We start from the raw sequence: 21,754 nt of genomic DNA on the forward strand, positions 1-21,754 counted from the left end.
ACCCGTCTCTAATTGGTCAAGGGGTGTGGCCGCCATCGCGTCACCGAACAAGACTCCACATCATTGGTTGATATTGGGAGCGGGTTGAGCCAATCGAAAGCCGCCTCCAAGCTGGGATGGGGATGGCTGCGTGTTTCCGGAAGACGTGGCGGCTGTCTCTTGGGCTGTTTCCCGGCTTCAGACTCGCGTCTTTGCTTCACGCCCCGGGCTTCTCGAGGAGCTGTCCTCACCCCAGCAAGGACCCCAGCAGCCATGATCTCCTTAACGGACACCCAGAGTAAGCGCCTGCCCCGGGGTGCCTGCCTTGAGCCCCACCTACCCTTGGCTGGGGCGGGGGATCTCCCGCCGGTTTCCCCCAACCACCACCCCCCCCCACCCCCGGTGCGGGTAAATGAATGAAGCTCCGCTTTGGGAGCGGCGGCCCGCGAAACGGAGCTAGGGCTGTGGGAACCTGCGGGCGGCCGCGAAGGGGCGAGGGCTGGACTTGCGGGGGCGGACCTGGCCTGGGAGGAAAGGCAGCGGGGTCTGGGGAGGCGCCCGAGCCTGGGGAGGGGGAAGCCCTCGCGGAGGGTCTGGCTCGCGCGGCTCTCTCGCCCCCAGGGAGATGGGCGCTTTGTTCCTGCGGACCGTCCGCCACTGGAGAAAGTTTGCTGTGGCGTCCGCGGCCCGCTCTTGAGGACGTTTCTGGACTTGACTGTCGTGGGGTCCTCTGCAAGTTGCTGGCCGGTTGTCTGGGAGGCGGAATTTTAAACGTCACCCATTGTAGGCTCTTTTTGAAAATAATGTCCACACTTAAATATATTGAATGTGTGCCTTTGCCAGCAATGGAAACAACCTTCCCAAAACCCCTTGAAATGACTTCACTTTTCTACCAGCCAATGCTTCCACAATAGTCAAATGTCACTTTGCGTTCATTAAAGGATTTCTTTTGTTAATATTGTATATTGTGCTTCGTGGCTTGTTTTATTATTTTTAGCATATCTTTCTGCCTGCCTCGGAGTTCTTCAGGTCTATCGTATCTCTAAGGTTGGCATTGCTGTGTGTGCCTTTTTCTTTCAGTATAACATCTCCACTTTTCTACTTTTTACCAACCTTAATCATTTTTTTATTTACATTATCTGCCCAACCCTATGCTATCCTTTTTTGGATGGTTGAGATTGTCTTTTTGTCTCATTTTGCTTTATCAGCCACGCCTTTTATTTCTTATTCTGGTTAACTTACTTGGATTTTCAAGGTTTTAAGAACTAAACAGTCTGTCTGTTGAAGTGAAAATAATACTTCACCTTAAGTGCCCTCTTTTAAAGTGGAGTGTTAAGGTTTGGATTCACGCCACAGCTGACTTAAACTTTACAGAGCTCATAAGGTCCTACACACACACTGCTCCCCAGTCAGGCTCTCTTCCTTCCTGAGATGGGACCAGTCTGCACCTTAGGGCCACCTGCCCTGGCCCAGGAAGAGTGCTCATTTTAGTCATTTGGCCTCATGTGTTCTGATCAGAGGAAACCTAAGTATAGTTCTTTAAAAAAAACAAAAAACTTAAAAATTAGCAATATGTGCTTTCATATAAATCATTACAGGTAATTCTTATAAGAGCCTTATAAGGTAGAGAGGAGTCTATCTTTTTTATAAATTAAAGGAGACAAAAGAAATTCAATGTATGGTCATAAGTGAAGTTACAGAAACAAGACTTGATCCCAGCTCTGCTGGCTTAAAAACCTTTGTTGTTCTTACTGTACCCTACTAGCATATAAAAGACGATATAAACTTTGAGATCTTAGAATGATGAAATTCTTCCATAGCAAAAGTAGTTTCAACAGTAATATAGATACTTATCTTACAGAATCATTCGTTTTTTGGAGAAATTTTGTAGGATATTCAAGGCCTATTTTCTTTATGAAACACAGTGCCCCATTCCTATTGATTAAAACCCAAAATTAAAATTAGGTTGCCCAAGGAAATTAGCAGAATTATGTACATTAATTGCTAGAATTTATTTCTAATTCTGATTACTTGGAAGAAGTACTTAAACTCTGCATAGCTTTCCTATCTAATTATAAAGTACTAGAGACCCAGTGCACGAAATTTGTGCGGGGTGGGGGGGGGTCCCCTCAGCCCAGCCTGCACCCTGTCCAATCTGGGACCCCTTGAGGGATGTCCAACTGCCCATTTAGGCCCGATCCCAGTGGATCAGTCCTAAACAGACAGTTGGACCTCTCACAATCCAGGACTGCTGTCTCCCAACTGCTCACCCCTAACTGCCCTCTCCTGCCGGCCTGGTCCCCCCCAACTGCCCTCCCCTGCAGGCCTGGGTCCCCTCCAACTGCCCTCCCCTGCTGGCCTGGTCACCCCTAACTGCCCTCCTCTGCCACCTGGTCCCCCCCAACTGCCCTCTTCTGCAGGCCTAATCGCACCCAACTGCCCTCCCCTGCTGGCCCGGTCACCCCTAACTGCCCTCCTCTGCCACCTGGTCCCCCCCAACTGCCCTCCTCTGCCAGCCTGATTGCCCCCAACTGCCCTCTTCTGCAGGCCTAATCGCACCCAACTGCCCTCCCCTGCCGGCCTGGCCCCCCCCCCAGTTCCCCTCCCCTGCAGTCCTGGGTCTCCCCCAACTGCCTCCCCTGCAGGCCTGTTCGCCCCTAACTGCCCTCCTCTGCCGGCCTGTTTGCCCCCAACTGCCCTCTGCCGGCCTGATAGCCCCCAAATGCTCTCCTCTGCCAGCCTGATCGCCCCCAACTGCCCTCCTCTGCTGGCCTGATTGCCTCCAACTGCCCTCCCTACCAGCCTGGTCCCCCCCCCCCCAACTGCCCTCCCCTGCAGGCCCGGTCACCCCTAACTGCCCTTCCTTGCAAGCCTGATCGCCCCCAACTGCCTTCCCTTGCAGGCCTGGTCCCTCCCAACTGTCCTCCCTGCAGGCCATCTTGTGGTGGCCATCTTGTGTCCACATGGGGGTGGCCATCTTGTGTGTTGGAGTGATGGTCAACTTGCATATTACCTCTTTATTATATTATAGGATTATTATTCCTCCTATCTGAGTCCATGATTATTACCTAGATAAAAATGTGAATTATTTATCCTATGTATAGGCATTCTCTTATGATGAAGACTTATTATAATGACAAGTGCCTGATTTACATCCTTCCAAAGAGAGTTGGGTTGGAATATGGGCAGGATGGTACATTCTCCTCACTTCATTAAATTGATGAGGAAGATGATATTATGCTCTTTGCTGCTTTTCTGCCAAATGTTTTGGATAGAACAGTGGATTGGAACACAAAATGATTAATGAACCAAAAGCTCTTTGGACTTCAGATGGTGCTTGTATGTGTGTTTAACTGCAGGAATTGGCCATCATTCAAGTGATTTGCCAAGAATATTTTGGGATTCTGATTCTGAGAGAAGGTGACCAACTACTGATCTCTTAAAAAATCAATAAAAACTTTTTAAAAAGGCAAAAAACAATTCAGGACTGTTTTAAGGGATCCTATAATAGCATCCTCCTTTTCCCCCAAAAGATAATATTTATCAAATGGGACAGAGTGGAGCAGTGCCCTTGCTGACACTAAATCTTTATTATGTCACACTAGGGACCCAGTGCATGAATTCGTGGAACTGTAGGCCGCCTGCCGTGGGCACAGGGGCACAACTCGGCCCATCCGCGGCTCCAGTGCGCTGATGGCACTGGCCCCACTTGCACCCACTGACAGCACAGAGCGATTGGGGCTGGCACCAGCAGTGGGTATGAGCAGCGGCTGCTGCCCCAATCGCCCCTCAGGAGCAACGGGAGGTGGAGAAGCCCTCAGGGGCCATCGGGGCTGGCAGCCACCACTCGCACCCACTGACGGAGCTGAGCGATCGGAACCGGCACCGGGTGCCGGCTGTAGGTGCGAGCGGCAGCTCCGGCACCATCAGCAGGTGCAAGCGGGGCTATCGCCAGCAGCGGGTGTGAGAGGCAGCTGCTGGCCCCTGTCACCCCTCAGGAGCAGGGAGAGGTGGAGAAGTGATCAGGGCTGGTGCCAGGTGCCGGCAGCAGTGTGAGTGGCGGCCCTGGCCCTGGTGCCGGCAGCAGGCGGGAGCAGGGCCAGTGCCGACAGCAGGTGCAAGTTCCGGGCGGGATCACGGTGCCTGGGAGCAAAGAATTTTCAGTAACCACCAGAGGCTCGCCCAAATGACAGTGACCAGCACCCCGCCTTGGTCTGGCACCCCCACTCACCTGCTCCACCATCCCACCACGGCAGATGCCTGCCATGTGCCGCGTTCTGCTGCAGACACCAGCCATGTTCCACACGCGCACCCCCTGGTGGTCAGCGCATGTCATAGCGACCAGTTGTTCAGTTGTTCTGCTGTTTGGTCTATTTGCATATTAGCCTTTTGTTATATAGAATAGCCTGAAATTCCACCATGATATTCATCTGAGTTAAATTCAGTTGATATTCACTTGAGTTTTTTATTCTGACATTTTCTATTTTTAAAAAGGCATAGAAAGAAAGTGCTGCTTTAAAATACTTAAATCAGATACCAAAATGCTAACAGTAATTGCCATTGAATTAAGCATATCTTTTCCTAGAAAATTTCTACAATAAGCTTTTTATTTTAGACAAACTCATTTTATTAGATTGCTTTTATCAGATTGTTCATTAAACACATACACGGGCAAGAGGAATGAAAATTTGATAGGGCCTAGGACAGTGATGGCGAACCTATGACACGCGTGTCAGCACTGACACACGTAGCCATTTCTGATGACACACGGCCGCTGAGGCGGCCGCATGCCGAGGATGAAACATTTGCTGCTCCTGAGGATGAAACATTTGCGAAATAATGATTTTTCCTCAAAGTGACACACTACCCGAGTTATGCTCAGTTTTTTGGCGAAGTTTGACACGCCAAGCTCAAAAGGTTGCCCATCACTGGGCTAGGAGGAAGATAAACTTATTTTACTGGGTCTGATTCTGGTGGTGAGAGGGCAGCTCTGTGTAGGGGTTTAATAAACAGTGGGCATATGAATGCACAGGCACAGGGAAGATGAGAAACAGGCACAGTGAGGCCAGTTAGAGGCTTTTGACCCCTTTAGATCAGGGAATACTTGGCAACATCATGCTAGTGCTAGTTTTGGAAAAGATTACAAAGATCTGCTTGACTACATTGGCTAAAGTGGTAGGAATGTTTTGATTTCCATGTTATAGTTGTTCAAACTGTGGAGTATTATAGACTGGATTTGAATTCCCAGCCTGATGGCACACCACCACCACCAACTGCCATTCCCCACCCCTGCACCTTCCCCCACATACACACTTACTGATTCTGTGGTCAAGGGTAAGTTACAAATCTCTGTGAGTCTCTGGGTGCCCATATGAAACTTGGGGCTGGTGCTACTTTTTGTCTCACAATTTGTTAAAGAAATTACAACATAATTGTACAGACATTTCATTAAACGTAAAAACATATTTAGACATTGTCCTTTTTCACTGAAGTCAATTTTTTTAAATATGATTTTATTGGTTTTTAGAGAGAGAGAGAGAAACATCAATCGGCTGCCTCCTTCTGCACATGGATTGAGCCCACAACCTTGGTATATACCCTGACAAGGAATCAAACTGGTGACCTCTTGGTGCGCAGGAATATGCTCAACCAATTGAGCCACACTGGCAAGAAATGCAGTCAATTTTTAATAGTTTTCCTAACACCTACTTAGTTATATTAGGTAAGCTAATTATATTAAACTTGAATCAACTTAAGACGATTCCCCCAGAAGTTCAGTGTACTCTAATGACCTTGAGTTTCATCTAACCAGACATATTTAACCTGAAAATACTGTGGGAAGCAGGATGGTATAACGGTTAAGCACATAGACTTTAGATTCAAATATACCTGAGTTCAAATGCTTAAGGAGAAGTGTGACTTTAGGCAAATTAAGTCAGTTCTCTAAATCTCAATTTCTGGCCTAATAGAATTTAATGACACCTACCTTGCAATCGTATTGAAAGGATTAATTTATGTAAGGTATGTAAAGCACCATTTAATGGCTACTTCTATAAAATTCTCAATACATAATAGATATATTTCCATATAATTTCCTTTCTGAACAAACATCTCACAATTTTGATGTAATTAGTATAATTTGTGAAAAGATAGGAATTAGTCATTTTCATTTAACTCAGCTGCCAGTGATTAAATCCTAACTAGTCAGTAGTTATTTAATGATATTTTACTTGCTCTTATGTCCATATTTTTCTCTGAAAAATTATGTCTGCCATATAAAGTTATTTTGGTAAATTTTTTAAGATCATATTTTTAATATTTCTTATTTGTTTGTTTTGTTTGTTTGTTTTTAATCCTCATCTGAGGATATTTTTCCATTGATTTTTAGAGAGAATGGGAGAGGAAAAAACAGAGAGAAATAGCAATGTGAGAGAAACACATCGATTGGTTGCCTCCTGAATGTGCCCAGAGCAGGGCCTGGGGAGGAGGTGAATGCACCCAGACCAGGGCCCCAGGAGTAGCCTGCAACCTAGGTACGTGCCCTTGACTGGAATTGAACTCGGAACTTTTCGGTCCGCAGACCAACGCTCTATCCACTGAGCCAAACCAGCCGGGGCTTGGTAAATTATTTTAAAGCATTTAAGCATGAAAGTATCAGCCTCAAATTTTCATAAAATATCAGTATCTGTGGAATACTTCTGAATCCTTTTAGACTATGGGAGAAAAAGATGGCTTAATGGAAGGCAGTAGTTAACTGTAAATTGAGGAAGTAGAAAATGTAGAAAAAGGTATTGATATAAATTTTAAACTCATCAAAACATTTTACATGTCTTACAATTTTTTTAAGTAGCTATGACCTGAATTTTACCTTTCTGGAGCCAAGGCAAAGTGGTTAAGATCAGAAATCATTAATAGTGTATTTAAAATTGTGTTTCTAAAAATATTTCTGCCATAATTCATTATGTTATGCTGGTAGGGCTTCTAGGTAAAATGAGGATTGGTAACTGTTTCCTGAAAACAAAACTAAAATAATCAAGGAGGTGACTTAGTGGATTGATTGTGCTTGGTAGTATTAATAGAAAAGTACAACTGTAACCTTAGAAAGTCTATTCTTCAAACTATAAAAGATAAGTCCTGGAGAATGTAAAGACAATAAAATTATTAGCTTTATACACAGACTTCAATGCTTACACTTTGTTCATTAAACACATACATGGGCAAGAGGAATGAAGGTTTGATAGTGCATAAGAGGAAGATAAATTTATTTTGCTGGGTCTGATACTCAGTACTTAAAACAGTTGCCTGCATCTAGGAGTTGATCAACAATTCTTTGTTTCTGAATGAAAGAACAAAAACCCAGAACATTAATATTAGATGAAACAGTGTTCTTTTAAACGTTGGCGAGGTGATTTAAGGACTCAGACTAAATATGGGAATGGATTCATAGTTTAGATAAGTTTGTAGAAGATAAGTCCATAATAAGCCACCAAAATGTTAAAAGTGATGTCTAACCTTTTGAAACTTAACTTTTGAGGAGACCACTACCTGATTCTCAAAATATTTCCTATTTCCACTACCGTATTTTCCGGCGTATAAGATGACTTTTTAACCCAGGAAAATCTCAAAATCAGGGGTCTTATACGCCGGAAAATACGGTATTTGGGTTTTAAGCAATCTGATATACATTGTCAGAGATTTTTCTAACCTACCGTATTTTCCGGCAAATAAGGCCCCCGACTTTTGAGAAGATTTTCCTGGGTTAAAAAGTCGTCTTATACGCCAGAAAGTACGGTATATTATTGTACTGACCTACTATAGCAATTTCTAATGGGTTATAGAAGGAATTAATTTTAGAGGGGAAAGAAGGAACTGCAGATAACGTCTATATAAATAATAGTTATAAAATATGATAAATAAATAGGGATTCTTAGAAGGGAAAAAAAATATATAACCAAAGTATTAGAATTCTGATTTATCTTTCTCTATTACGGTGCTTTTAAGAAATGTTCTCTTATATAAGAACTAAAGGCCCGGTGCACGAATTCGTGCACCAGTGGGGTCCCTTGGCCTGGCCTGCGCCCTCTCGCAATCCGTGACCCCTCAGGGGATGTCGGACTGCCGGTTTTGGCCCGATCCCCACAGGCCAGGCCGAGGGACCCCACCAGGCCTCTAATCCTCTCTAATTAAATGGTAATGTGCAAATTAACCATCACTCCGCTACATAAGCCACGCCCACAAGCCAATCAGGGCGAGTATGCAAATTAACCCAAACCAAGATGGCTACAGCCACAGTGAGCAAGGTTTCCCAGGTAACAGCAAGCCAAGCTTTCCATAGCCGTTGCAGGCCTAAGCCTCCACTCAAGCTACAAAGTTTCATTTATAGAAGGTAAACAAATTCAAACAAATGGCGGCAGAATGGAGCTTGAGAGAGCAGGCCAGGGTTGCCGCAGGCAACAGGGGAAGCAAAGCTTTCCGCATACCCTGGCCGGGCTCACCCGCTTAAGGCTACAAAGTTTCAATTGTAGAAGGTGAATTAACTGCCACAGAGATGGCTGCCTCCCCGGAAGGAGCAGCAGGCTTGGCTCCGCTCCAGGCTACAAAGTTTCAATTGTAGAAGGAAAATAAATTCCAGATACCAGGGCCTCCCCTTGGGTTGCCAGGGGGCGTGGCCAGCCTGCAAACCACCACAGGCCCCTTGCTCAGGCCGCTCCACGCCCCAAGGGAACCCCACCCTAATCCGGGACACCCTTCAGGGCAAACCAGCTGGCCCCCACCCCTGTACCAGGCCTCTATCCTATCTAATAAAAGAGAAATGTGCAGATTGATCATCACTGAACACACAATATAGCTGCCCCCATGTGGTCAAAGATCCTGCCCCCATGTGGACACAAGATGGCCACCACAAGATGGCCAGCAGGAGAGGGCAGTTGGGAGGCACCCGGCCTGCAAGGGAGGGCAGTTGAGAGGGACCAGGCTTGCAAGGGAGGGCAGTTGGAGGTGATCAACCCTGCAGGAGAGGGCAGTTAGGGGTGACCAGGCCGGCAGAGGAGGGAAGTTGGGGGCAAACAGGCTGGCAGGGGAGCAGTTAAGCATCAACCAGGCTGGCAGTGGAGTGGTTAGGGGGTGATCAGGCTGGCAGGCAGAAGCGGTTAGGGGCAATCAGGAAGGCAGGCAGGCAAGCAGTTGGGAGCCAGCAGTCCTGGATTGTGAGAGGGATGTCTGACTGCCCGGGATTGGGCCTAAATGGGCAGTCGGACATCCCTCCAGGAGTCCCAGATTGGAGAGGGTACAGGCTGGGCTGAGGGACAACCCCCTGCCGTGCACGAATTTCGTGCACCGGGCTTCTAGTATGCATATAAGATCTTTGGTTAATCTCTTCCCTCTGAGATTCATCAGTCTGTCCCATGTTTCCATGCCTGTGTGTTGAGTGTCTGCCCCCTCGTGGTCAGTGCACATCATAGCCACCGGTCGAATGGTTGAACAGTCGCTTAGACTTTTATATATGTAGATTAGAAATTTCCATTTATACTTTAAATTTCAAGGAAATTGTTGGTGTTAATTTGTTGTAGATCTTAGTGAATGTCATTATAAAGTTAATCTGCAGTGTTGGGGACCTTTTTTTCTTATATCAGCCAAAAGAAAAACTAAAGAATTATCTTAGTTTACAAAGATTTTAATGGAACTATAATGTTTCTCTACCTTTAACCATATAACTTATATTGCAGAAATTGGAATGGGATTAACAGGATTTGGAGTGTTTTTCCTGTTCTTTGGAATGATTCTCTTTTTTGACAAAGCACTACTGGCTATTGGAAATGTGAGTTTTTCAATATATGTTTTAACTAACTTCCTAAGAAAAAGTTAGCTATAACTGAATTCTTGCCTGCTATTGAATTTAGGTGAAATGATTCACTACTACTCATGTAAAAATTTCTATTACATTCTCTGTTTCCATCAGGAATGAAACCCGTTAGCTTTCTGTTTAAACAAAACGTAAACACTTAATGAGGTTTTCTAATTCCATGACTATGTTAAGTGTTTGATATGTGATTTACAATAGAATAAGTCAAGGCAGCCTCTAAATAGAAGTTAAAAATAGATGACTTGGGGACATCTGTAGTACTTTCAACAATAAAGATTAAAAAAAAAAATAGATGACTTGATAACCCCCATTGACAAGTGTATATTACCATTGGGCTTTTAATTGACAAGTGTATATTACCATTGGGCTTTTAATTGCAAATTGGTAAATATAAAGGAGAGCAAAATTATTCAAAATTGATGTTACAATAAATAATGTAAACAGCATTGGTATCTCAGAATATGAAGCTTAACCATTGACTTACTAATCAATATATATATATATATATATGAAATATTTTTCACTAAAGAAAGTTAATGAAGAAAAACAAGGATTTGGGAATAAAACTTGGGGAAAAACAAGTTTTCTAATAGATCACTATTTCTTGTCCACTGTCTGAAAACATGCAAAATATATGTATATTTGAGAATACATACCTGTATTTGTATTCCTGCTGCTACCAGATATTCTGGCTTCACATGGTTTCTTCTTCTATCACCGTGGCCATGTCAGTATTTCTCCCATCCACAGGAGTTCCTATAGCCCAGGGTGAAGTTTGCAGAACTAGGAGTACCTTTAGGTGACATATTTATGGGCAGCTTCCCTCTTTTGTCTTGCCATTCATCTGTTTAACTAAGCCATCTCCATATAGCTTAACCCTGGGAAAACCACTGCTGATGCAGATGCTGGTTGGTAACCTCTGATCTTTCCTTGTTTCTCTTTTTCTCCATTTACTCAAGATAGAGGAGGATTGAGAAGAGTGCAGTACTACTACAGCTTTCACATGCTTAGCCCACTCCTTGGTTCTGCTTCTTGGTGTGCATTGTAGTTTTCTCTGTCCAGTTGTCCACAGTGAAAACTAGATGTGCTCCTTTTTTTAAATATTTAACTTTGACCTTCAAATTTATGTAGTATGCTTACTTACTTTTTCTATGTTGCATTTTCTTTCTTCTTTAGGTTTTATTTGTGGCTGGCTTGGCTTTTGTAATTGGTTTAGAAAGAACATTCAGATTCTTCTTTCAAAAACATAAAATGAAAGCCACAGGATTTTTCCTGGGTGGCGTATTTGTAGTCCTTGTTGGTTGGCCTTTGATAGGTATGATCTTCGAAATTTATGGATTCTTTCTTTTGTTCAGGTAAGGAAGTCATTTTATTTGTTTTCTTTCAATAAGACAGTATGTCAAATAATTACAAAACCCAGATAGTTATATCAGCATGAGTAAGAAGACTATAATTTTCTTAAATGGATTTTTGTTTATACTGAATCTTTTATTAATATAGTTTTAGATAATTTAATCAACTATAAAATGTTTTATCAGGTGTGAATAATTGCCCTTTTAGGGCTATGAATTATCTTGTAAAATATTTTCAATTTAATAAAATTAATTTTATTGGCCTTTTAAGGCATTGTCTTTATGTTTGCTATTTGAATCAACTAAAAGTGATAAATAGATATCTAAATATACCCAACATTTTAATATGTAGAACCTGATACTGCATAGTTCCTGCCACTTGATGGCAGTTTCTTTAGTGCTTATACATATTAGAAAATTTTGTACTATATATGCTATGGGAGATTTTGGTCAGTTAATATTTTACAAATGCCAAGTGAATAAACAATAGAATGTAATATAAGAAAAGTGAATAAACAATTGAATGTAATATAAGAAAATACCTTTAAGTAAGATTGGTTTAAAAATTTGTTCAGGGAATGTATATTGTCTTCTATCCGTCAGGCACCATATTACCCACAGGAGACGTAAATATGAATTAAGTGCCAAGTTTGCTTTAGAGAATCTCATTTTTAATATAGAAAATACATAAAGAAACTAGTAGGACATAGTAGTAATGCTATATATAGGTATATATGTAAAATTTTATAAGAACATAAGGAAGGAAGGAATCAAATCCTGGGAGAAAAGTTAACTGAAGTTTAAAGTCTCTAAAATATTCAAATTTTGACAGGTTATTTTACTTAATTAGCAATTTATTTTGGTAGTGAAGAATGTACAAGTACAGAGAACTGTTTGTTCTTCTCCCAGGGGCTTCTTTCCTGTGGTCGTTGGCTTCATTAGAAGAGTGCCAGTTCTTGGATCCATCTTGAACTTACCCGGCATCAGATCCGTAAGTAATCTGTACTTAAAAATATAGTCTTTAAACCATCAAAATAGTCTTCAGTGCTCTTTACTTCCAGAGATTAGAGTAACTGATACATGATTAGTTGATGTCTTTATTACAATATAAATGGTTGCATCACATAGATCACGGTAACCATGAATACCAGAGAAAATAGTCATTGGTAAATCTATAAAGCCTGAATTTTGTTTCACTGTATTCCTTTTTAATACTGTTCTCTATTTTTTAATACAACTTGGATTGATATGCTACCTTTCACTTTGAGAGTTCAAGGTACTTTTCAGGTAACTTTTATGTCCTCTCTAATTTTAGAAGCAATAACATGAAAATGATATCATTACTTCTTATGAATATATTCTTTCTTAGACCATCTCACCAAATGAGGTGTATTAAGACAACTAAATGGAGCACTGTTATACTGAAAGTCAGATGATAAAATTCTGTCCCCAGCTCTCTATGATTTGAACACTCTTATCAAAACTGTTTCTCCAGTGTGAGCGTAAAGTTGTTTATAGACTTTTGTAGATGTTTCTAGAGAGACAGGCCAAAACATTTACTGAATTCTCAAAGAACTAAAAGGTACCACTATAAGCCAAAGAAAATTTTTTAATCCTCAAGTCAATTGTAGAGTCAAACTTGCAGCCCACACAACCTACATATTACAAGTTACCTTTGAAGAGGGAATGTTGTGCTTTCTCACCAACTAAATTTACCTTAAAATTCTAATGAATCTATGAGTACTTTCAGAGCAACTTTTAGTTTCAGGGTACCAGTCACTTATTTAGCATGATATAAAATAACATAAAAAAAGATGTTGGAACCTAGGCTTGCAGGGATATATCCTGATTTTATTGGCATTGATCTCCAAACTCATACAGAAGTCAATGCTGTTTATAATTAGCATGGCTTTTGGAATTACTAAAACTTCTAGTTGTAGAATTATAATAATTATTCATGTCCTTAATTTAAGGATTCTTCAATATTTGCATAGATGGACACCCAATACTATAAGTTATGTTTCCTATCAGTATTACTTCATTATAATAAAACTAGAGGCCCAGTGCACGAAATTCGTGCATTGTGTGTGGGGGGGTGTCCCTCAGCCTGATCTGCACCCTCTCCAATCTGGGACCCCTCGGGGGATGTCTGACTGCTGGTTTAGGCCCGATCCCGCAGTCGCACATCCCTCTCGCAATCCGGGACCGCTGGCTCCTAACCGCTCACCTGCCTGATTGCCCCTAACCCCTCTGCCTTCCTGCCTGATCGCCCCTAACTGCCCTCCCGTGCCAACCTGATTGCCCCAACAGCTCCCCCTGCCGGCATGATCACCCCTAACTGCTCCCCCCTGCCGGCCTGATCACCCCTAACTGCCCTCCCCTGCTGGCCTTATCGCCCCTAACTGCTCTCCCCTGCCGGCCTGATTGCCCCTAACCGCCTCTGCCTCGGCCCCTGCCAATGTGGCTTTGTCCAGAAGGAAGGCAGAACAACCAAAAGATGTCTAGTTGACCCAGTCTAATTAGCATATTACACTTTTATTAGTATAGATGCTTAAGTAAAAACATGATTAGTGAAATGAAAGAGTTAGATGATTGCTAGATTTGATGGTATTATAGATTTGATGGTTGCATGACTTTTAATATCTCCACTATTACTTTGCTTCAGTATTTGTTTGCATCACCATCTGGAATGCTTAATATTTGGGGTGAAGTAACCAAAGCAAATAACCACTTACATGTATATGTATTAAAATTATAAATTTATGCTTGCATCCTTACATCTATTTTTAATGTCATTGCCACTTTCAGTCCATAGTCCAGTTACAGATTTAAAGTATTTTTAGTCAATAGCTGCTGTTAATTATTGTACTTAATGGACTTAAATCTGTTTGTTCAAAGACTACATAGGCCCAGAAGAGATCCACAGTCATGGTCAGTTGAAATATCTTATTGGGTTCATTAATGAATGAATGGCTGTGACATTTCAGCTTTTTAATTTTTTATTTTTTTGTTAAGCTATCAGTGTTAACGTCATTTTATCCTGTGTTTTTATTCATTGTGTTGTATTTCTCATGTTGCACCCTTAAAGTCATATGTATAGCATGTCATGCAAAAATAACTCTTAGAAAAAAATTTTTTATACACATTTACGTGTCAGAAGATGGTGGTGAGTAGTACTGGATTAATCATTGTCAGTCATACCTTAAATTTCCACAAATCTTGTAAAGCTGAGTTTTTAAATTAACATTTAAAATGTTGATGTAATATTTAATAATGCTGAAGGCTTTCTTTTGTCTGTTTTTCTTCTTGCAGTTTGTAGATAAAGTTGGAGAAAGCAACAATATGGTATAACAGCGGTACATTGAAGACTCATTTAAAATATTGTATTATTTATAAAATCTTTTGAAGAATATCCAGGACAGATTAAATTACATGAAATAGCTTGTAATGTTCTTTACAGACATTTAAAATATATACCTACAAAGTACCAACAACAGTTAACAAAGAAGCAGTGACAACAGGCTTCTAATCAGGTGATGTAAGAAGTCAGCAAGCAAACTGAAGGAGATGAAATCTGTTACATTGCATATTGAAACTCTTGAAGGCGATTTTTATTGTTTTTCCACAATGTGCGAAACAACCATCCTCAGAGACCTATGGTGCCTGATTCCGTTTTTTTATTATTTTGAAGATTCAGGGGCACCCATAGGCATTTGCTTTTTAGAAATGTCCACTGCAACTGGAAAAATATTTCCACTTGCACCGTGTCTCCAAAAGTGATGCATGAGTTACATTGGATTATGTCATGTCATTTTAATGTATTAAAACCTAGGAAAACCCAGTTTTGATGTATGGATCACTTTTTTTGGTAAACATGGTGAAGATAAAACTTTTGCCATTCTTCTGAGTCTTAGTATTTTAAAGCCAGATGAAAATATGAACTAGATATTCTCTGTTGGAATATGCAAAGGTCATTCTTTACTAGCTTTTAGTTTCTAAATTATAGCTGACTAAGCACTTCTTTGGTCAGCAACACACTCTGGAAATACTCTTACTTCTTGGGAGTCTTAAGACTGTATTTGTATCGTTTGTTACATATAGGCATTTAACAAAAAGCATTCTTGACCATGAAGTAGTCTGTTACGTAGTTTGTTTCATTGAATAGGGTGTTATTTAAAATATTAATTGCAAACCAAAAGAATTTTCCTGTCATGATGTAGATTTTTTTCCTTCTATTTAAAAAAAAAAAATTAGCAGTGGTTTATTATGTTTTTTACAAACTAAAATAACTAACTTGGTAATGTTTACTTTAAAACATGTTAAAAGGTTCAACTTACGGCTATTTTTTTAAGGGCTATCCATGTAAGCTGAGTATCCCCTTATTTTCAGCTTTTTCATAACAAAAATCAATAGGTATGCTTCATATGATCACTCTTCATCTTAAGTCATAGAGAAAATATCTGAGTTCACATGCTGAGGCTGTTTTACTATAAATGAACTGGTTATTATTTCTTAAAAAATATGACACTAAAGAAATGATGTGTTGTTCTTTTCTACCGTTGCTGCTTGACAGGCAGAAAGAAACTGGTTGTTTCTTCATTAGTAGTTTTCCACAGTGGCAACTTTTGTGGTGGATGTAGGAACACATTTCAGCAGCCATAGTACTATCTGTTTTACCACTAATGAGTGCACTACTAGTATTTACTTTTTTTTTTTAACGTTAAAGCTTTTTAATACATGAAATCATAATTGAAATTTGTGGGGTTTATTTGCAAACCTGTCTACAAAATGTATTACAGCTTATTTTACTTTTAGTTAAATCTTTTGATGCACAGGGAACTCCCAACCTAGCTCGTTTAAAGAAGGACAGACTTGGTGTATAACCTAATGGTTCAGTCTTGTGGATTACTGTCTTTTTGGTACTGGCATATGATTTAAGATATAATCTGTGAAATATAGATGATATTGATGAAATAAGACTCCTACCTCAATAGTTCATGGAATATTAAGAGACTTAGTATTGTGTCTAATGTTCTTCAAAAAAATAAAATCCTCACTTGGAGAGTGTCAAATATATTTTGGGGATTGACTTACACAAGTTGCCCTGTAGGACTCTGTTATACATATTTTTGACTGACCCATACTATTTACAAAGACTAGATCATTCTACCTTTTTAAGGCAAAAAATAGTATCTGTTAATGTAAGGAACATCTGTATTATTTAACTCTTTTGTGGACATGAATTTCTACCAAAATGTTCTTTGCGAAGTAACAGAGATCTCTTTTTCAGCAATCTTATTTCAGAAAGCATTATCAGACAGAAACATGTAAAGGATTTATTAATCCACTGGTCCTTAGTAAGATGGAGAGGCTGGAGCAGTTTTTCAGTTTTATGGAGTCCATGTTTAATCTCAAATGTGAGTTTGGGACTGCATGGCAGCATTGTGTATTTCTTATTCAGAACCATTGAGGAGGCTTTATTTTTAAACATACTAGTCCTCCGCTATTTCAGTTTTTCTAAACCATGTTGTTTTTTCCTTTCCAAAATTAGCCTTCTGTCTTAGTGACAAAAAAAAAAAAAAGATTATTGCTATAAAGATGGAGGAAAAGGTGTAATTCTACTTAGCCTTAAGTGTATCTGTCATTGTTCAAATGTATTTTCTGTAACAGAAACCTATTTGGAATGTTTTTCTTTTCCCCTTATAAATTGTAATTCCTGGAATACTGCTGCTTTAAAAAAGTCTCACAGTCAGACTGTCTGATCTAACCATTGAATATTGTAAATACACTTGTCTTATCTCTCAATAAAAGGATACTTTTCTATTAATTGCTTGTTGTCTTACTGAGCTGGGCTCCTACAACAAAATTCCATGGACTGGATGGCTTAAACAACAGATATTTATTTCTTCCAGTTATGGATGCTAAGAAGACCGAAATCAAGGTGCTGGCAGATTCAGTTCCTGCTGAGGACCCTTTCTCTTGCTGGCTGCCTTCTCATTGGGTCCTCACATGGGAGAGAAAGCCTCTGGTCTCTCTTCCTCTTCCTACAAGGACACTAATCCCATCATGGAGGGCCCTACCTTTGTGCCTGCAACTAAACCTAATTATCTCCCAAGACCCCATTCCCAAGTGCTATCGTATTGGGTATCAGGGCTTCAACAAGAATTTTGGAGGGGTACACTTTAAGTCTATAACAGTGGTCAAATGTATCATTATGAGATTCTAAAAATTAATTTAGCATTACACAATAACCCACCCTTTTTTTAATGTAATTTTTTTTTTTTATAAAATGGTCATCACATCTTCCATTTAGAAATTAGGCGAGCAATGCTTAAATATTTTTTTCCTCAAGGTAGAAGTAATATATACTTGTATTATGTAAGTATTTGTGACTTAAAACCACTTAATATCTGCAGTGTTTTGCACACAAATTTTGATAAGGCCAAAACAAACTAAAAATAAAAACCTTGCCAAGTCTACCACTTAAGGTACCCAATAAGTGTTTGTTGAATCCAATCAAACTGCAAGTCTTGACTATTGTCTCGTGAACTCGAAGTCTTGAATCTGTTTTAAATATCCAGCATATCTTTCCAGCTTCGTCCTCGGGGCTGAAAGGTTCCAGCCTGGGCCCTTTTGCTACCTGTATCCATGTAGAGGTTGTACACAGAAGTAGCATGCCCCCAAATCCTTAAGACTCACTGACACACTTTTCCATAATCTTACCTTTACTGCCTCGCAAGACATGATTAAAAGCTCACCTCTATTCACCTTTTTTGACCCACTAGGCCAAAACAGCTGGTCCTCTCATAGAACTTTCTGCTTGTTTTTGTCTTTATTTGGTTATGGAAAAGAGATTCTTGAGGTTCAAAGCCTTAAGTAAAAGGGCAGTGGTAAAGACATTGGCCAATGAATGGAGATTTTTATTTTATACAGCAGGCCTTCTCCGTGTCCCTAGAGCCCCTCCTAAAACTGGTAGCCCTTTGGGGAAATTACTGCTTCCACCTGTTTGTGAAACAACTAGCCTGTGGGACAAACTGACCTTGGCACAGAGTCAGGCCAAAGGAGGAGCTCAAACCCAATGACGTCATTCATCTATTTCAAATTCCTCTCTCTTCTTTCATCAAAGAAGTGATTTGGATATTTTAGTAGTATAATAGCCATATTGCCCAGGTAACCTAACCTAAGATAGAGGCTGTTTCTATGTGAACACAATAACCACTGACCTTGTAAGAATGCGGTTTCAGCAACAGTTATTGTTAACATGGGGCCTGAGCACCCTCTAGTCAACTAGAAAAATTCAGATAACATCAGCTGTGCAGGCAAAATGGTCTCCATTGAATATGCCTATTCAAAAGGCTTAGGATCCAATTTGTTCAATGCCCACTGCCTGGTCAGCAGAGTAAATGTCAGCAGGATAAAATTCAGTGGTTAAATCCATCGACTTTTTAAAATCAAATTCCTTAGCCCATCTCTAGGTTTACACTTGTAAAAATCTTAAAATTTTGTGATTTAACGGAAACATTTTATTAGAAGTCAATGCCCTTTTCCAACAAACACATTCTGGCATGCTACTTTTGATAAGACTACAATATTGATAATCTGTCAAAGCTATTCTGTTCACTTGTGCATATTATACTGAAAATGGCAGTGTTGACGTCAAACATCTGCCTGTGAATTCATTAGCCAAACGGTTATAAACAAACTGCATTCATTTATTTTCCTTTAAAATTGGAAATTCAAAACAGTTTTGGCGGCAATTCATTTTCCTGTTTCCCTTTATAAAACCTTTGTGTGTCTTTGGTAAGGAGAGAGGAAAGGGGCATTTTACTTGTTTGTTAGGTAACCTAGTAATTGGGTTTCATTTAAGAGTTCATTTAAATCATAAACGCATACTTCTATTTATTTTATTGTTCTTTTTTTTTTTTGGAAGTTGCTACAATCCCTTGAAATTAAATCCTAATATCTAATATTTAAAGGAATATTAATATTTTATCCAGTTTGAGTGTCAACCTTTTAGTCTTTTTTTAAATCTTTCCCCTCTCCTAAGACAGTGGAAAACATCAAAAGCGTTGACTCTTTCTTGTTGATTCTATAAAGCAAGTAAATATTCCTCAAGTTTCTACTTTCTTTATTCCATTCACATTTACTGACCAAGCTCCAGTTTTCTTGTCTGCACATAACCATGAAGTCTAAATAACAAGTATTAACAACAAATCTTTGTATTAACAACAAAGATTTGCAGGTAGCATCAGCCCCTCAAACTTCAAGCCCCAACCAAACTCATCTGTTCTCTCCCCATATTCCAATATTTCTACTGCTAGCCATTTTCCCAGCCACACAGACTCTAACGTTTATCTTTTATCACTTCTCGTATCCTCTAAAGCTTTACTACTCAAAATGTCCAATGATCAGTAGAGCAGCAGACACCAGCATCACCTGGAAGTTTATTAGAAAAGCAGAATTTCAGGCCCCGCCCCAGCCACACTAAATCAGAATCTACATTTTAGCAAAATTCCCAGGTGATGTATTAATACCTGAGGACAACTGGTATAATTTTAGAAGAAAGGAATCTCTCTCTTATCCACTGTATCTTAGCATAGGTGGGTACTCAGGTCCTTGTTCAATATCTGTCTATATATTAGTATATAACTTTCAACTGAATATTGACATACTTTGGATCCTATCCTCTTGCCTTCTATGCATTCTTTTTTGCAGATCTCTTCTGCATCATCCATTTATCCTTTCCACTGATCATCTCCATCAGCATACATGTCCTGCAAATAGTCTCTTAGTTGTCATCAGAGAAACCAACAAACTGGCCTGATTTGAGCAAGAGGACTTCATTATAAAGACCCTACAGGTGGTAACACCATCTTGGAATCTGCTATTAGTGTTGTAGGCAGTATTTCCCCCACAAATTCAAGCTTACTACAACTACCGCTGTACCAGTTTCTCAAGACCTCCCTTGCTTTCATCCTATCTCCAGATTGCCCAGCAAGGTGAGTATATCAGATTGGTGAAGCCTGAATCATGTGCCCACATCCTACCTGAGGCTGGGAAAGTGAGGATCTGGCATTTTCAGCTTCTACAATAGAAAAAAGAAAGTCTCTGCTTCCCACCAAGAGCCCCATTTCCATAATTCATAATTTAGAAAATTTTAGGAATTCCCTAAAAGTGAAAGGATTCAGATATTACTGAGCCCCACAAAAGTAACACTTCTACAACACTCAAGCATCTTATCTTTTAAAAAGATTCATTTTTCCTTTCCCCCTTTTAGTGAAATTCCTAAAAGGAGTTATCCACACTTGTCTTTATGTCCTCATACCTTATTCACTTTCATCCCAATCCAATCTAGCTTATGTACTCAAATACAAACCCAGTATACACTTCTCAGCTCTCATCTAGTTTAACACAATGGATAGTTTCCTGGATTCCATTGTCTCCTGAAATTTCTCCTTTCTTTCCAATTGCTTCACCTCAACTTCCTTGCTGACTCTCCCTCTGCTCATCCTCTGCATATTTATTTTCATAGCTCTATCTCTGCCTCTCTTCTTTAACTCCATTCACTCCCTAAGTGTTATCATTCAATCCCAATCTTTTTCCTGCCTTGAAATTCATAGAATTCTTAAAATTCTGAAATCTGATAATTCCTGCCTTCAGAAAAATATCGATAGGCTGATGACCTCTTCGCTGAACTCTATAGAGTTTTGCATTTCCAATTGCCTACTTCCCACTTGTACTTGGATGTCTGACATACATTTTAATTTCAATATGCCCAAAAGACAGCTCTTAAGTTCCCTCTCTGAACTGCTTTCCTTAAGAAGTCTCTCCAACTTCAATATATGGTTTCTTCATTCACCCAGTGTTTAAGCCCAAAACCTAAGAATCACCCTTGATTTATTTTTGTCATACTCTCATATCCCACCAAGCTCTATATTTTCTACCTCCAACCTGCACCCCAAATTCATGTGCAGCTCTTCATTCCCTGCAAGTACCATGCAAGCCTAAACCATCATCATCCTTTGCTTATAACCATGTTCCCAAATGAACTGGCCCATTTCTTCCTCTCCAACCTCATTTCAAAGTGCTGTGCCTTTACCCACACAACTTTCACTACATTGGTTTCCTTCCTGTTCCTCAAACAAGCCTAGTTCTTTGCCATCCCAAGATTTTGCTTTACTTTCTTATGCATATAAAACTAATTCTCAATTCAACTTATACCATCTCTGATTCCACCTTAACCTTCCAGACCCCTCCCTCTATTTTTACCTTCCTACCACTTACTTTACCTCATCATGTTGCTTACTTTTACTTTATAATGCATTTAAAACATCCTGTAATTACCTTGTTTACCTGTTTACTAGTTTAGAGTATTTCTCCCCTGACTAGAAGGTAAGCTTGATTAAAGCAGAGACTGTGTCTCTTTAATGCCTGGCTGTGTCCCTTGAACTAAAAGGAGGAATGTCTAATGCATCGCAGGCATTCGAGAAAATGAATAACTGATGTCAAATTCCATTGAGATCCCCTAACCTTTTCATTTCGGCCCAAATGATTCATCATG

The 21,754-nt window shown here is 40.1% G+C and overlaps 1 protein-coding gene across 1 annotated transcript; it reads left to right on the forward strand.

Moving 5' to 3' along the window:
- The first annotated feature begins 82 nt into the window (after window positions 1–82).
- Window positions 83–17,020, forward strand: GOLT1B (golgi transport 1B). The gene is made up of 5 exons (XM_079774633.1): window positions 83–277; window positions 9,705–9,796; window positions 11,018–11,196; window positions 12,103–12,184; window positions 14,506–17,020. The coding sequence occupies exons 1-5, from the start codon at window positions 253–255 to the stop codon at window positions 14,542–14,544; spliced, it is 417 nt and encodes a 138-aa protein (XP_079630759.1). The 5' UTR covers window positions 83–252; the 3' UTR covers window positions 14,545–17,020.
- Window positions 17,021–21,754: the final 4,734 nt, after the last annotated feature.

The sequence above is a fragment of the Cnephaeus nilssonii genome (assembly GCF_951640355.1).
Source record: "Cnephaeus nilssonii genome assembly, chromosome: 6".
NCBI classification, from domain to species: domain Eukaryota; kingdom Metazoa; phylum Chordata; class Mammalia; order Chiroptera; family Vespertilionidae; genus Cnephaeus; species Cnephaeus nilssonii.

Bases quoted from the DNA above. Each gene is read 5' to 3' on its own strand.
- GOLT1B (XM_079774633.1), top strand. From the start codon at position 253: ATGATCTCCTTAACGGACACCCAGA. The intron at 278-9,704 runs GTAAGCGCCTGC...CTTATATTGCAG, and splicing joins CTCCTTAACGGACACCCAGA to AAATTGGAATGGGATTAACA. The intron at 11,197-12,102 runs GTAAGGAAGTCA...TTCTTCTCCCAG, and splicing joins GGATTCTTTCTTTTGTTCAG to GGGCTTCTTTCCTGTGGTCG.